Source organism: Camelus ferus, chromosome 4 (assembly GCF_009834535.1).
Source record: "Camelus ferus isolate YT-003-E chromosome 4, BCGSAC_Cfer_1.0, whole genome shotgun sequence".
NCBI classification, from domain to species: Eukaryota; Metazoa; Chordata; class Mammalia; order Artiodactyla; family Camelidae; genus Camelus; species Camelus ferus.
Window position 1 is genome coordinate 43337331 of NC_045699.1, and position 12356 is coordinate 43349686.

Below are 12356 nucleotides of genomic sequence, written 5' to 3' on the forward strand. Positions count from 1 at the left end.
GGAAACTGTTAGGAAGTGAGGCCTGATGTTGAGAAAGCTGGGAAGGGCACTCCAGGTGGTAGGAGTAGCATGGGTTAAAGCTGAGAAGGGAGAACTGAACTGGTTCAGTGTGGGGCGGTTGTTGGGATGAGTGAGGGAGCTGGAGGGGTGAACAGAGGGCAGATCATAAAGGACCTAGAAGCTTGAACTTTATCCTGAGAGTGACGGGGAAGCCTTATGAGGTTGTAAAAGGGAAGTGACTTATCTGGTGCAGGCGCTTTCCTGAGCTCTGGCCCCTGTGTCTGTGTTATTCACGACTGTATTCCTAGCGTCCAGCACAGAGCCTGGCACATTGTTGGGGCCTGGCAAATATTTGTTGCCCTTTTGCCATTTTCTCAAACTCATGTTGCCTAAAACTGATCTCATTTCTCCTCCTTTCCTTTTCTTCTTACTTCTGTCAACCTCTTCTGTCTTGACCCATGCCCTCCATCTCCTTGTGTTTCCTGTGTTGGAGCATATGTGCACCCTGTGGTGTCCAGTTGCCAGTCTGCCCTGAAGGGCTGGCCTTTGGGTTGTGGGTAACATCTGGCACCCAAATGGCTTATTAGGAGTATGTTCTCCAAGTGCCTTGGGCACAGTTCTCCTTGAGTGCTTCCTCTTACCAGCTCCAAGATTTGAAAGTAAATAAAAGCAGATAAATAATGAAAACAACAGTGAGGAAAGCAAAGAAGCCGATTGTACAGAAGAGAAGATTCGGTTGAATCCACCAGCTAGGACCAAGCGCGGCTCAGTATCTCAACTGTTGTGGTTAAAATCTGCTAGCAGTCTTCCTTCTGCTTTTCTTCCTCCTTCTAAATTATTTTATTTGTATTTCAAATAGGTAATATATGCACCTGATACAACATTCGAAAGGTACAAAAGGCATACAGTGAAAAGTAAGTTTTCCTCTTCCCTTGGTCCCCGTTTAGTCCCCACGTCCCCTTTCCAGAGGTAACTAGTAGCCAGCTGTTACCTAGTTACTCATATTACCCATTCCGTCTTGAAACAGTTTCTCCTCTTGGCCTTTGTGACTTTACAGCACTGTCCTGGTTTTCCTCCTGCCCACCACCCACTCCTCTGTCTCCTTTCCTGGCTTCTCCTCTGCTTGATCTTATTCATGTTGTGATGCCCCAAAGCTTGGTCTTGGGAAAACTCCTTTTTATTTCTCCATTCTCTTGCTAGGTGTCTCCAGCACCATGGTTTTAAATACCACCTATAAGTTCATGTTTTCCAAGTATATTGAGAGGGTCCTAATTTCTTTGAGTCTCAGACTTCATATTCGATGGCTTGCTTGACATTTCCGATTGGATGCCTAAGGCCCATCTCAGAGTTAGCAAGTACATATCCAGAGACTAATGTAAGAATCTCTTTGATTGCTAGTTCACATCTCCCCGTCTAAGCCTCTTCTTTCTCTAATCTTCTCAGTAAATGGCACTGCCATTCACCATTTGCTCAAGCCCGATTTAGGTGTCATACTTTATTCTCCTTTTTTCTCTTATTTCCACACAACTGATCTATAGGGAAAGTCTTGTTGACCGTACTACTAAAGCATGCACTGGGTGCACCTACTCTATTTCTGCCCTTAACACACCTCCCCTCAGCCTTCTGCTGGACCACCACAGTAACCTCCTAAGTGGACTCCCTTCTTCCACTCTTGCCCCCTGAAGTCTGTCCAGCGATTATTTACTTCCATGTTGATTGGTGCTGGCTGACTGTGGGCTGGGGCAGTGCTAAGCACTGAAATATTCCCACAGAGAAGGCCAAGTGTCTTTGGGCATCTTCAGTCTGCACACCTCACCCAGAGGCTCAGACTTTTCTGAAGACATCCAGCCCACCCATACTAGGACAGTCTAGGAATCAAGGGCAGTCTAGGAACCAATCTAAGGCCTTCCACTCCAGCTTCTTTCAGATTGCTTCTCACTCCCCTTCTTACTTTTGGCCCTCCTGGTTTCTCAAGCTCCCTTGTTTTAGTGCTGTTCCTTTCATGACTACGGATGTTGACTGAGTTTGGATTCTCTCACTTGGCTTCTGCCATGGCAGCTCTTGAGGATCTGACTTCTGGTGCCCTTTCTGTGGCCCCAGTACAGGGTGAAGGTCACTGCGTCTTCCCTGCTCTCCACTGACTGAATGCTCCTATCTATAAGAAGGGAGGTATTGGATGTGCACATTATACAGTTTAAGGAAGGAGCACTTCTTAACCAGAGAGGTCCTGTCCACTATCCTTTAGTTAGGCCAACAGCAAGCAAAATGTGGAACAAAGTGTTTCTTCCCTCTGGACTGTCTAGTAAGGAAATGGGCCATTTTCTGAGTGTGAGTCCTCAGCCTTGGGGATCATTCACAGCAAGATTATTATGGTAGTGATTCCTGACCTTAGGAAGTGGGGTCAATGAAATAACTTGTGAGAGTATTTCTGGTTTTTAGTATTTGATGCCAAATATGAGGGACATCTGCTTTGGATACCAGAGATGGAGGTCTCTGAGTAACTAGATGGGTTCAGGAGCTCTCTGAAGGGACCCTCTTTTTGATACCAGTTCTTTAACTCAATAGATATTTTCTAGCACCGAGTGTATGCCAGGTGGTGTGTTGGGCATTGGGGATGCAGTGATGCAGAAGGCAGAGGATAATGAGATGTTGCAGCATGGCATCCATCAAGGCCTCTTTCCAGCCTTGTGGAACTTTGCTAGAAGTCAGCAGACATGCCTTGGCTGGCTTGTTCCATGGCATGGAACTCAGTGGGACGTCGGAGCCTGGGATCTTTGTCCCCGAACAAGGTTAATGGTATGTCTTGGTAAGAATAACCAAGTAAGTGAACAATAGCCTCTGGTTTATTGGGCATAAGGCCATTTGTTCAGAAGATGAGAGAAGCCTAATCAGGAGCCCCTCTTCCCCTGAACTGCTAGTATCGAGGGCCCAGATTGCTGCAAAGGCTGCAGAAGAGGAGCTGGAACAAATGGGACCGTGCTCCCTGAAGATGCTGTGGCTGCCTGGGCCTGGTGGTGTCACCTGAGTAGAGGAGTGCTAGGGATTCTATCCAGAAGAGGCGCTTGGGGAGATGTGGCTGTTCTCCTCCAGTAACAGAAGAAACCCAGACTGGGGCAGAAGGAGCAGATGCATCTGGGGGCCCATGAGGCAGAGTGGTGGGAAGGGAGACAGAAGATAGGCTTTGCTTCATAAAGGTCAGAGCTGCCCCCAGCTGGGTTGATTCATTTATTCAGCAAACATTCATCTGTGAAGGGTGCACTTTACATTAGGCTCTGTGTCTGGCAGACCAGGTTTCTGTTCTCGGGTTGCTTATAGTCTGGAGATTGCCTGGGAGGTAGACTGGCTCTTTCCTGGGGGTGTTTAAGTAGAGGCTGGACAAGCACTTGGGAGGGGCAGGTGGAGAATAAAGGAAATGAAAGATTCAGCTGGGGGAGGAGGGAGGTTTGGACTGGAGGCCTTTAAGGAGCTTTCCTATGCTCAAGGAGTGCTAGTGCTCTGCGTTCCTGAGGGTCAGGGAATGGAGTGGTTCAAAATTACCTTGAGGGTCTGTCCAGGGATACTCAGGAGGAGGGATTGGGTTGGAGGAGGGTAGGCAGGGCCTGATTGTCAGGAGGGCCTGGTTTTGTGTCTCTAAACCTCAGCCAGTGCTGAGGGTCACAACAGATCCTGCAGACCTAGGAAGGACCCAGAGCTTAGAGAGACTGCAGTCATAGCCCCAGAAGCAGGAGGGCTGGAGGAGGTTTGTCCCTGTCCTCAGCAGGCTGTTTGCCTTGCTTTAGTGCACCTTTCTGTCTCTCCCCTCCTATCACCCCTGCTTTTGTCTCAGGGTCTACAGGATGAGTGTCAGTACCTCCTTCAGCCGCAGCTGATTGTCCGGCGTTTGCTGGACGTTGCCGTGTTGGTGCCTGGGCGACCCTCAGAACAAACCCTCTCCCCCCACAATCGCTCAGCCCTGTACAAGTAAGTGGAATGCTCCCGTAAACCGGGCCCTTCCTGTCTTCCTTCCCTGACCTCAAAAAGGGAACAAGGTTCTTTTGGCTTCTTAGCCTGCCTGCTGTTCCTGCTCTTCCTCCAGCCAACCTGGACTGCTGGGCCACCCAGAGCCTGAGGGCTGGCCCGACCCTCCCTCCCTCTCTCCCAGGACAGAGGGGAAGACCCCCAAAAGGTCTCCTGTTCTCCTGTGTCCCTTACCTCTCCATGACCCCTTCTTCCCAGTGTTTCCCTCATCCTGTGTCCCTCTCACCTCTCTGTACCCTGTCTTTTCTTACCCCCAACCTACCCTCTGCCCAGGGTCTTTGTGCCCAGCTTCACTTACAGGGTTTCAGCACAGCTGGTGTGTGTGGGGGGCCGAGGGGCATCTGCCTGCCCCCTGACACTGCGCCTACGTCCCAAGGCCCCACCCCTGCACAACTCAAGCTCTGTGGCCTGTGGAGGTACATCAGTATGCCAGCTGGAGCTGGCACTACCCCCCTGGGGGCACTGGGTCTACGTGCGTGTGGAGACACCATCGCGGGGCCCTGGCAGGACCATCCGCTTCCAGCTGTGTGTGCGGTTGCAAGGTTAGAAGCCCCACACCTGTCCAGCCACCCAGCCTCTGTCCACACCTGTAGCTGGGAAGGGGCAGGCATAGTGGCTATGTTCACTGATCCTCGGCTATGTCCCTGTGACCTCCCTGACCCTACCCAGGCTCCTTCACACTCCCCAAAGCCCTCCTACTTGGAGCTTCCATTCACTGGAAGGCCTTCAGATCATTTTTTGGCACCTGACTGGGGGCTAACTAAGCGACCTCATTACTCTCCTTGATTTAATCTCTATTTCAGTGTCCTGGGGTAGGCAGGGACAGCTAGGACCTCTGGGTCATGTCCTTGCCAAAGCCCTTGCAAGTGAGTAAGAGGGTCCATCATCTGTTTCAGCAGTGTTCTCATTGCCCTTGGGGAGGGAGAGATGACCTTGATTTCCTCAACGTGACATTCTGTTAGCTGTGAACATTAGGAAGGCCCTGGACCCTGTCCTGTGAACTTAGATGCCAGACTCCTAGGAGACATTTGGTTTTAGTTGTCACCCACCTCACCCTTTGATAAATCCTGTCTGGCTCAGATCTTTTGTGGTGGGGCTGCAGGGCTGTGAGGGCGGCAGGCCCCAGCTCCAATTTTCTCTGCCCCACAGAGTGCCCGCAGCCCAGCCTGTCCCGTGCCCTGGTCCCTGGAGCTGCCATGAACATGCCCCAGTCACTGGGCAGCCAGTCACTGCCCCCAGAGCCGCCATCCCTCGGAGCCCCTGCTGAGGGGCCTGGGGCCACAACCCCTCCCGAGCACTGCTGGCCGGTGCGCCCGACGCTGCGCAATGAACTGGACACCTTCTCCGTCCACTTCTACATCTTCTTTGGCCCCAGCGTGGCCCTCCCCCCTGAGCGTCCAGCTGTGTTTGCCCTGAGGCTGCTGCCAGTGCTGGACAGCGGAGGTGTCCTCAGCCTGGAGCTCCAGCTCAATGCGGTACTCTTTGTGGAGAACGGGGAGGTCGCCCTGTGGTGGAACTTGAAGGAGACGGTGTCAGGGGTGAAGGGGCCCTACCTCCTCCAGGAAGCCTATCCAGGTTGCTTTCACCCAGTTTTATGGTTAGAGACCATGTATCAGCCCAATTCTGGTCAACAAATGTGCCCTGAGTATTTATTGCAAATGGGCTAGGAAGCCAGGGCAGCTCAGAATGGTCCAGATTTTCCCAGTTTTGCAGGCCAACTTGCCACTCACTAAGGGCCTCTCTCTATGGCAGGTGTGGATTTTTTCTTGCAGATCTCCTGTGATGGGAGTTCACCACCTCTTGAGACCATACAGTCCGTACTTAGACAATGCCAGAGGTATTCTTGGCATTCTGTTGAAGTCTGCCTCCGTGGATTTTTACCCACTGATCTTTGTTTTACCTCAGAAGCAATATCCAGTCATCTACCTCTGTCCATTTTTTTTAAATAAATAGACTTTATTTTTCAGAGAAGTTTTAGGCTTACAGAAAAACTGAGGAAAGTACAGAGAGTTCCTTTCTTTCCCCGCACAGTTTCCCGTATTACTCACATCATACCTTAGTGTGGTACATTTGTTGCATCTCTATCCAATTTTAACAGCCCTTCAGATGCCTCTCAATCTCACCAAAGCTGAACCTCAGTGTCTGAGACTTCTCTTCATCCTCCGCTCTCTCCTCATACTGCTTGTCACTGTGCCTCTGAAATAAGTGATCTGGGGTGGTCTGAGCTGGGTGACAGGCAGCCTGAGATCAAGTTACCTCTTTCAGCTGCTGCCTCACACTGTGGGACTTGAGGCTTGTGGTGAACTAAGACCTCTGGGTCTTTTTCCTTTCCATCTTTTTTTCTTCAAAACAATTGTATACATTTACTTTTTAATTATAGAAGTAATAGGATCACACATGAAAGCCTTGGAAAATAGAAGAAGGCACCCTAGTGCCTTATCCACATTGCCCCCCTAGTCCTTATCCACATTGACTGCTGTATTTATCTAGTTGTAACCAAGGGGCATGCGCATTTTCATGCCCTGAGCCTGGTACATATAAACACTGCCAATTCCTATCTTGTGTTTTTGCAGTGCACTTTTTAACCCGAGTGGAAGAATTTATGTCCATCTTTGAGGCATTGCCTAATACTGGTTTGGGCCTTGGGTCTTCTCTGTTTTATGTAACTCACACACTTGAAAAGCTAGCCTTCTACATGACTTAGTCATTATTTTCAGCATTGAATAAGACTGGGCTAAGGGCAGAGTTTTGTGTCAGGCCACTGGCAACTGTCTTGGGTTGCCGTTTATCTAATAATTTAACTACTGTTCCCTCAGCCAGGAATCCTTTTAATTCTACTATCCCCCAGTTCTGGGGCAGGGACAGTTTTCCTGTCAGCCCACTTGAGACCTGGTCTGTGGCTTGATGTGGTATTTTATGGGACACGGCTCAGAACTTTCTAGTGGTCCTGCTGGTCAGGACAGAGCTGATTTCAACCCCGAGATGTTCCTTATTTGCATCTTGCTCTCTGATTCTGTTCTGGCTAAGACTATATATTTTGTGTTTGCTTATTACCATGACTTTGGTCAGTGACAGTGAAGTCTTGATTTGACCTTGAAACCATAGAGCTTATATCAGAGGCCAGCCTCATCCATACTCTCTCTTCCTCAGGATCCTGAGAGGAGCGGCCCAGCCCTCGCTGCCTAACCCTATCCCTCTCTGCATTCTTGTCCATTTTCTCTAAAGGGCATATGCTTACATTCCAGCCATCTGCATGCTTTGACACTTGCTGCACACCTCAGACAGCCTGTTATGTTTATTCTGAAAGGTATATTGGCACCTCTACTCTGATGTTTCCCTCCAAGTATTTTGATTTTTCCCTTGGATCAAGAATTGGACATTTGGATCAGAAAACTGCATACCTAGAGGACATTTTTGCTTGGCTTTCACCAGAAGGGCTTATGCTGAATAATTTGGCATATTGCCCTGGGCTTGCACTGAGGGAGGTTACGAGCAAGTTGTATGAAATTCACTCTGGCAGTTAAGGATAGGAGGCACTTAGTGCTTTTTTTTTAAAATTTATTTCTTTTTATTGAGTTATATAGTCAAGTTTACAATGTATCAATTTCTGGTGTACAACACAATTCTCCAGTCATACATGAATATACATATATTCATTTTTATATTCTATTTGCCACGAGCTACTATAAAATATTGAATATATTTCCTTGTGCTATACAGTATAAACTTATTTATATTATATGTCAGTATCTGCAATTCTCGAACTCCCAGTTTATCCCTTCCCACCCTGCTCCTTCCTGGCAACCACAAGTCTGTATTCTATGTCTGAATCTGTTTCTGTTTTATATATAAGTTCATTTGTCTTTTTTTTTTTTTTTTTTAGATTCCACATATGAGTGATGTCATATGGTATTTTTCTTTCTCTTTCTGGCTTATTTCACTTTGACATTCTCCAGGGACATCCATGTTGCTGCAAATGGCATTATGTTGTCATTTTTTATGGCTGAGTATTATTCCATTGTATAAACATACCACAACTTCTTTATCTAGTCATCTGTTGATGGATATTAAGGTTGTTTCCATGCCTTGGCTATTGTAGATAGTGCTGCTATGAACACTGGGGTGCAGGTGTCTTTTTAAATTTGGGTTCCTTCTGGGTATATGCCCAGGAGTGGGATTGCTGGGTCATACGGTAAGTCTATTTTTAGTCTTTTGAGGAATCTCCATACTGTTTTCCATAATGGCTGCACCAAACGACCCTTTCTTGACACCCTTTCCAGCATTTATCATTTGTGGACTTTTGAGTGATGGCCATTCTGGCTGGTGTGAGGTGGTACCTCACTGTAGTTTTGATTTGTATTTCCCTGGTAATTAGTGATATTGAGCATTTTTTCATGTGCCTGTTGGTCATTCATATGTCTTCATTGGAGAATTGTTTGTTTAGGTCTTCTGCCCATTTTTGGATTGGGTTGTTTGGTTTTTTTCTTATTAAATCATATGAGCTGTTCATATATTCTGGAAATTAAGCCCTTGTCAGTTTCATCTTTTGCAAATAACTTAGTGCTTCCTTGATTCAAAGTTAACTGAGAACCACCCTTTTGGGTGCAGTGCTTCTGAGATTGATTAACTTTTATCTTGTGGACTCGCAAATCTGGTCACTCATCATGTTTCCTTCTTTGCTTTGGTTGCTTGGAAGTCAGCATCAAATATCTGGCCCATGTCTAGGGACAGACTTTGTTTTCCTATCCTGATTTGTAAATTTCCCTCATGCATTTATTTTATCCTATTATATGTATTTAATAAGCTGCCTCAAATCCTTCTTGAATGAGGTGATCTTATAGCTTCCTGTTACCTTTATTCTTGTGGACAACCCTTTCCATTTACTCTTGTGGATATCCGGTTTCTTTTCATCCCAGCCAGTTGCTACATTTAATCCCACAGGCATTCTGTTACTACTGTTCAGTACCTAGGATCATTTTACCTGAGGATGAGTGCATTTCTTTACATGACTCTTGCCTTCAGGCCCAGGTGAAGATCTGAAGATGATTGATAAACTTTGCAGTTACCTTTGTTCACAACCAGTTTCTACATCCAGCAACAGTGCCCTTCCCCTTCCCCTCAACAAATTAGACAGACTGAGAAAGAGGGTGTTCTCTCTTGCCTGGACAGAATTTAAACCATTCTGCCCAAAGAAAAGATTAAGAATTAGCCTTGCCTTCTCATCAGTCTTTGAAAGATCTCTGCTGTGGAAGATGGTGGTGTTTCCCAGTTTCTCTATTGTAAGAATGAAGGAGGTAGGGGAGCCTTCAGTGTGGTGAGCACCTGCCAGAATGGGGTGTCCAGTGACAGCCGGGAGGGGCTTCTGGGGAGGGGTTGAGAGGTGTAGGAGTTTGGAGGTGGTGGTAGGAGGACCTGGAGGGTGTGACAGCCTCATCTTTATACTTGCCCTGCCCAGAGCTCCCTGCACCAGGAAAATGTGACAGTGTTCGGATGCCTGACTCATGAGGTGCCCTTGAGCCAGGGGGATGCAGCCGTGACCTGTTCCAAAGGTGGGGTGAGGAATTGGGGAGTGGGAGGGGGCTGGAAGTTTGGGGCAAGGGGGAGGAGGGTATGGAGGAAGGATGGTTGGGCGTCTGGGAAGTAGGGGTAGGTGGATGAGGGTTCTTTAGGTCCTGACCCCACAGTGCCCCTTCCCTTCTCCCCTCAGAGTCCCTGGCCGGTTTCCTCCTCACGGTCAGTGCCACCTCCAGAGTGGCCAGGCTGCGAATCCCGTTCCCGCAGACGGGGACCTGGTTCCTGACCCTGCGCTCCCTGTGCGGGGTGGGGCCTCGGTGAGCAGCGCAGGGCGGGGCGGGGCGGGGCAGGGCGGGGCGGGGCGGGGCTGGGAGGATGCAACCCCAGGCCCCAGGTGACGGCCAGTTTGTGCGCAGGTTTGTGCGGTGCCAGAACGCGACGGCCGAGGTGCGGCTGCGCACCTTTCTGTCCCCGTGCGTGGACGACTGCGGGCCCTACGGCCAGTGCAAGCTGCTGCGCACGCACAACTACCTGTACGCCGCCTGCGAGTGCAAGGCCGGTGAGCGGCCAGGCTGGCAAGGGAGCCCAGCTGGGGACGGGAGGGAGGCGGCAGCCTGAGTTGCTGGGTTTGGAGAGAAAGCGGGGGCAGAGTGTCCCCTGGCCGTGGTGTCGGGCTTGGCCAGAGGCCGCCAGCAGAAGTGTCTGCCGAACCCATGGCTGCCTTCTGTCTTCCATCCTGTGCCCTTCCCACCCGCAGGGTGGCGGGGCTGGGGCTGCACCGACAGTGCGGATGCGCTCACCTATGGATTCCAGCTGCTGTCCACACTACTGCTGTGCCTGAGCAACCTCATGTTTTTGCCACCCGTGGTCCTGGCCATTCGGAGCCGATACGTGCTAGAAGCCGCTGTCTACACCTTCACCATGTTCTTCTCCACGGTATGTGGCCTTCACCGAGTCCCTATCCATGGTGGTGGGTGAGGGTCTACATTTCCACCGTGGTTTCCACGAGTTTGGGGATGTCTACACTTTCATAGTATGAGGATGGCTCCTCTAAACTGTGGCTTCTACAGCAGTACTTCCTGGTCATTTCATATATACATGGCATGCATAGAACATGGTAATTTTTGTAAGGCACTTGGGGTAAAGGAACTACACTGTTTGCGACTTAAGATAACAGCCACTGGAGACAGTATGGGTCTCCAGCTGTCCCCCACCCTGCCTGTCTACATTAAGGGCAGAGGGGACCTTTACCTCAACACACTGGCTGAGAACCCCTGACCTACAATATGGAGTAGTGTGTACACATTCCCCCTGAAATGCTGCATCTAGGGATCTTTTCATCTCATCCCTGGGCTCTTGGCATCTTGTGATACATAGGGCCTGCCTATGAGCACTGCAAACATCTTAGGTGAATCCTGACTTTTTCTCATGTTTTAGTGACAAGGATGTCTTAAAAACTAATACATGCCTCCCTGTTGTCCAGCATGAACAGATCAGACACATGTCCAAATTACAAATATCTACTTATCATCTAGGAGAAAGAGGGGGCAAATGTCCTGAGACTGAGGGTCATGTCCTAGGTCCTGGACGCTCCTCCACAGGTGAGGAAGAGTGGGCTGTACCATTCCATAGAGAGAGACCTTGGCCCCTTAAGCTTCATGAGAACAGCACACCCCAATTTTGTTTCACCGGACCCTTTTTTAGACCTGCTCTGACAGTGCCTCATGCTATTTTATATTAGACACTGCTTCTCTTTTTTTGTTGCCAGACACCCTTTATACTGTTGCTCACCAAATCCTCTAGCAATAGCTGTTTCACCAGTGCCCTTTTGGTTATGTGCAGATCTGACATGGTTCACAGTTAGTAAGAATACCTAAGTGGGGTGAGCATGTCCATTCTCCTGCACTTCGCACAAGCATCCTGGGCATTGGCTCCAGAGTTTGGTACCAGATGACTCCTCATCTTCGAGATTTGATGGCATATCAACCAGAAAAGACCTTCCCCTGGTAGGAATGCTGGGGGAGCCAAAAGTGCCTGGCACCACATACAGAGCTTCCACTTTCTTAAATGAGGCAATAAGCAAAGATCAAGGAAAAGATACTGGCTCTGAGGGGTTGCCTAAAGTCCTGCTCTAAGTCCTGTTCTTTTTCCACAAGGGCCAAAATGGAGAGCTGCTTGTGATTCAGTTTTCCCAGGGAGGTTCCCTGTTGTCCCTCTTTCCCATTCATTATTTAGTTTAGACTTATTTCATTCCTCCATATCCTCCATCTAAAGGCCCATTGGTCATATCACAGGTATCAGTACCAGCACAGTAGATGACAGTCTTCCCTGTCTTCAAAACCTTGGAGTAGTGCGTCAGGTCCCATCCAGGGCCTGGTAGCTCTGTTCTTCAGGAGTTTAAAATGCAAAATGTAAATATGTAAAATATGTTAAGAAAAAAACAGGCCACAAACCCAGTACTTGACTTTGTATCTAGCTGGACAGTTCAGATAACACTAACAGAAAAATAACATCTCCTGAGTACATGCTGTGTGTCAGACACTGCTCATCAACTCCCCCCAATAGCATTGTAATAATAGGTAGATATTATATTGTCATCATCCCTTTTTTGCAGATGAATTTAAATACTTTACCTAAGGTCTGAGTTGAGTGGTACAACCAAAATTCTCACTCAGCCTGCCTCCAGAGCCTCTCATGTAATCACTGAGCTGTAGTGTTCCCCTTGCACCAGGACAGTGAGTATGCATTGATACTTTTCTAAACTGACTTCAGTTTCTCAGAATTCTTGGAGTATACAGAGAAACTTATGACCTCGGTTTAGTAGT

The 12356-nt window shown here is 48.6% G+C and overlaps 1 protein-coding gene across 9 annotated transcripts in view; it reads left to right on the forward strand.

Moving 5' to 3' along the window:
* The window catches only part of TMEM8B (transmembrane protein 8B), a 37452-nt gene that overhangs the window by 8176 nt on the left and 16920 nt on the right, over positions 1-12356 (forward strand). For 7 of the 9 annotated variants that reach the window (XM_032477962.1, XM_032477964.1, XM_032477967.1 and 4 more), the window contains 7 exons: positions 3827-3960; positions 4291-4559; positions 5167-5492; positions 9473-9566; positions 9725-9848; positions 9948-10090; positions 10289-10467. In XM_032477962.1, the coding sequence (XP_032333853.1) occupies positions 3827-3960; positions 4291-4559; positions 5167-5492; positions 9473-9566; positions 9725-9848; positions 9948-10090; positions 10289-10467 (1269 nt within the window). Of the gene's footprint in view, positions 1-859; positions 915-3826; positions 3961-4290; positions 4560-5166; positions 5493-9472; positions 9567-9724; positions 9849-9947; positions 10091-10288; positions 10468-12356 lie in introns of all 9 variants that reach the window. The other 2 variants (XM_032477969.1, XM_032477970.1) reach the window with 1 other exon arrangement.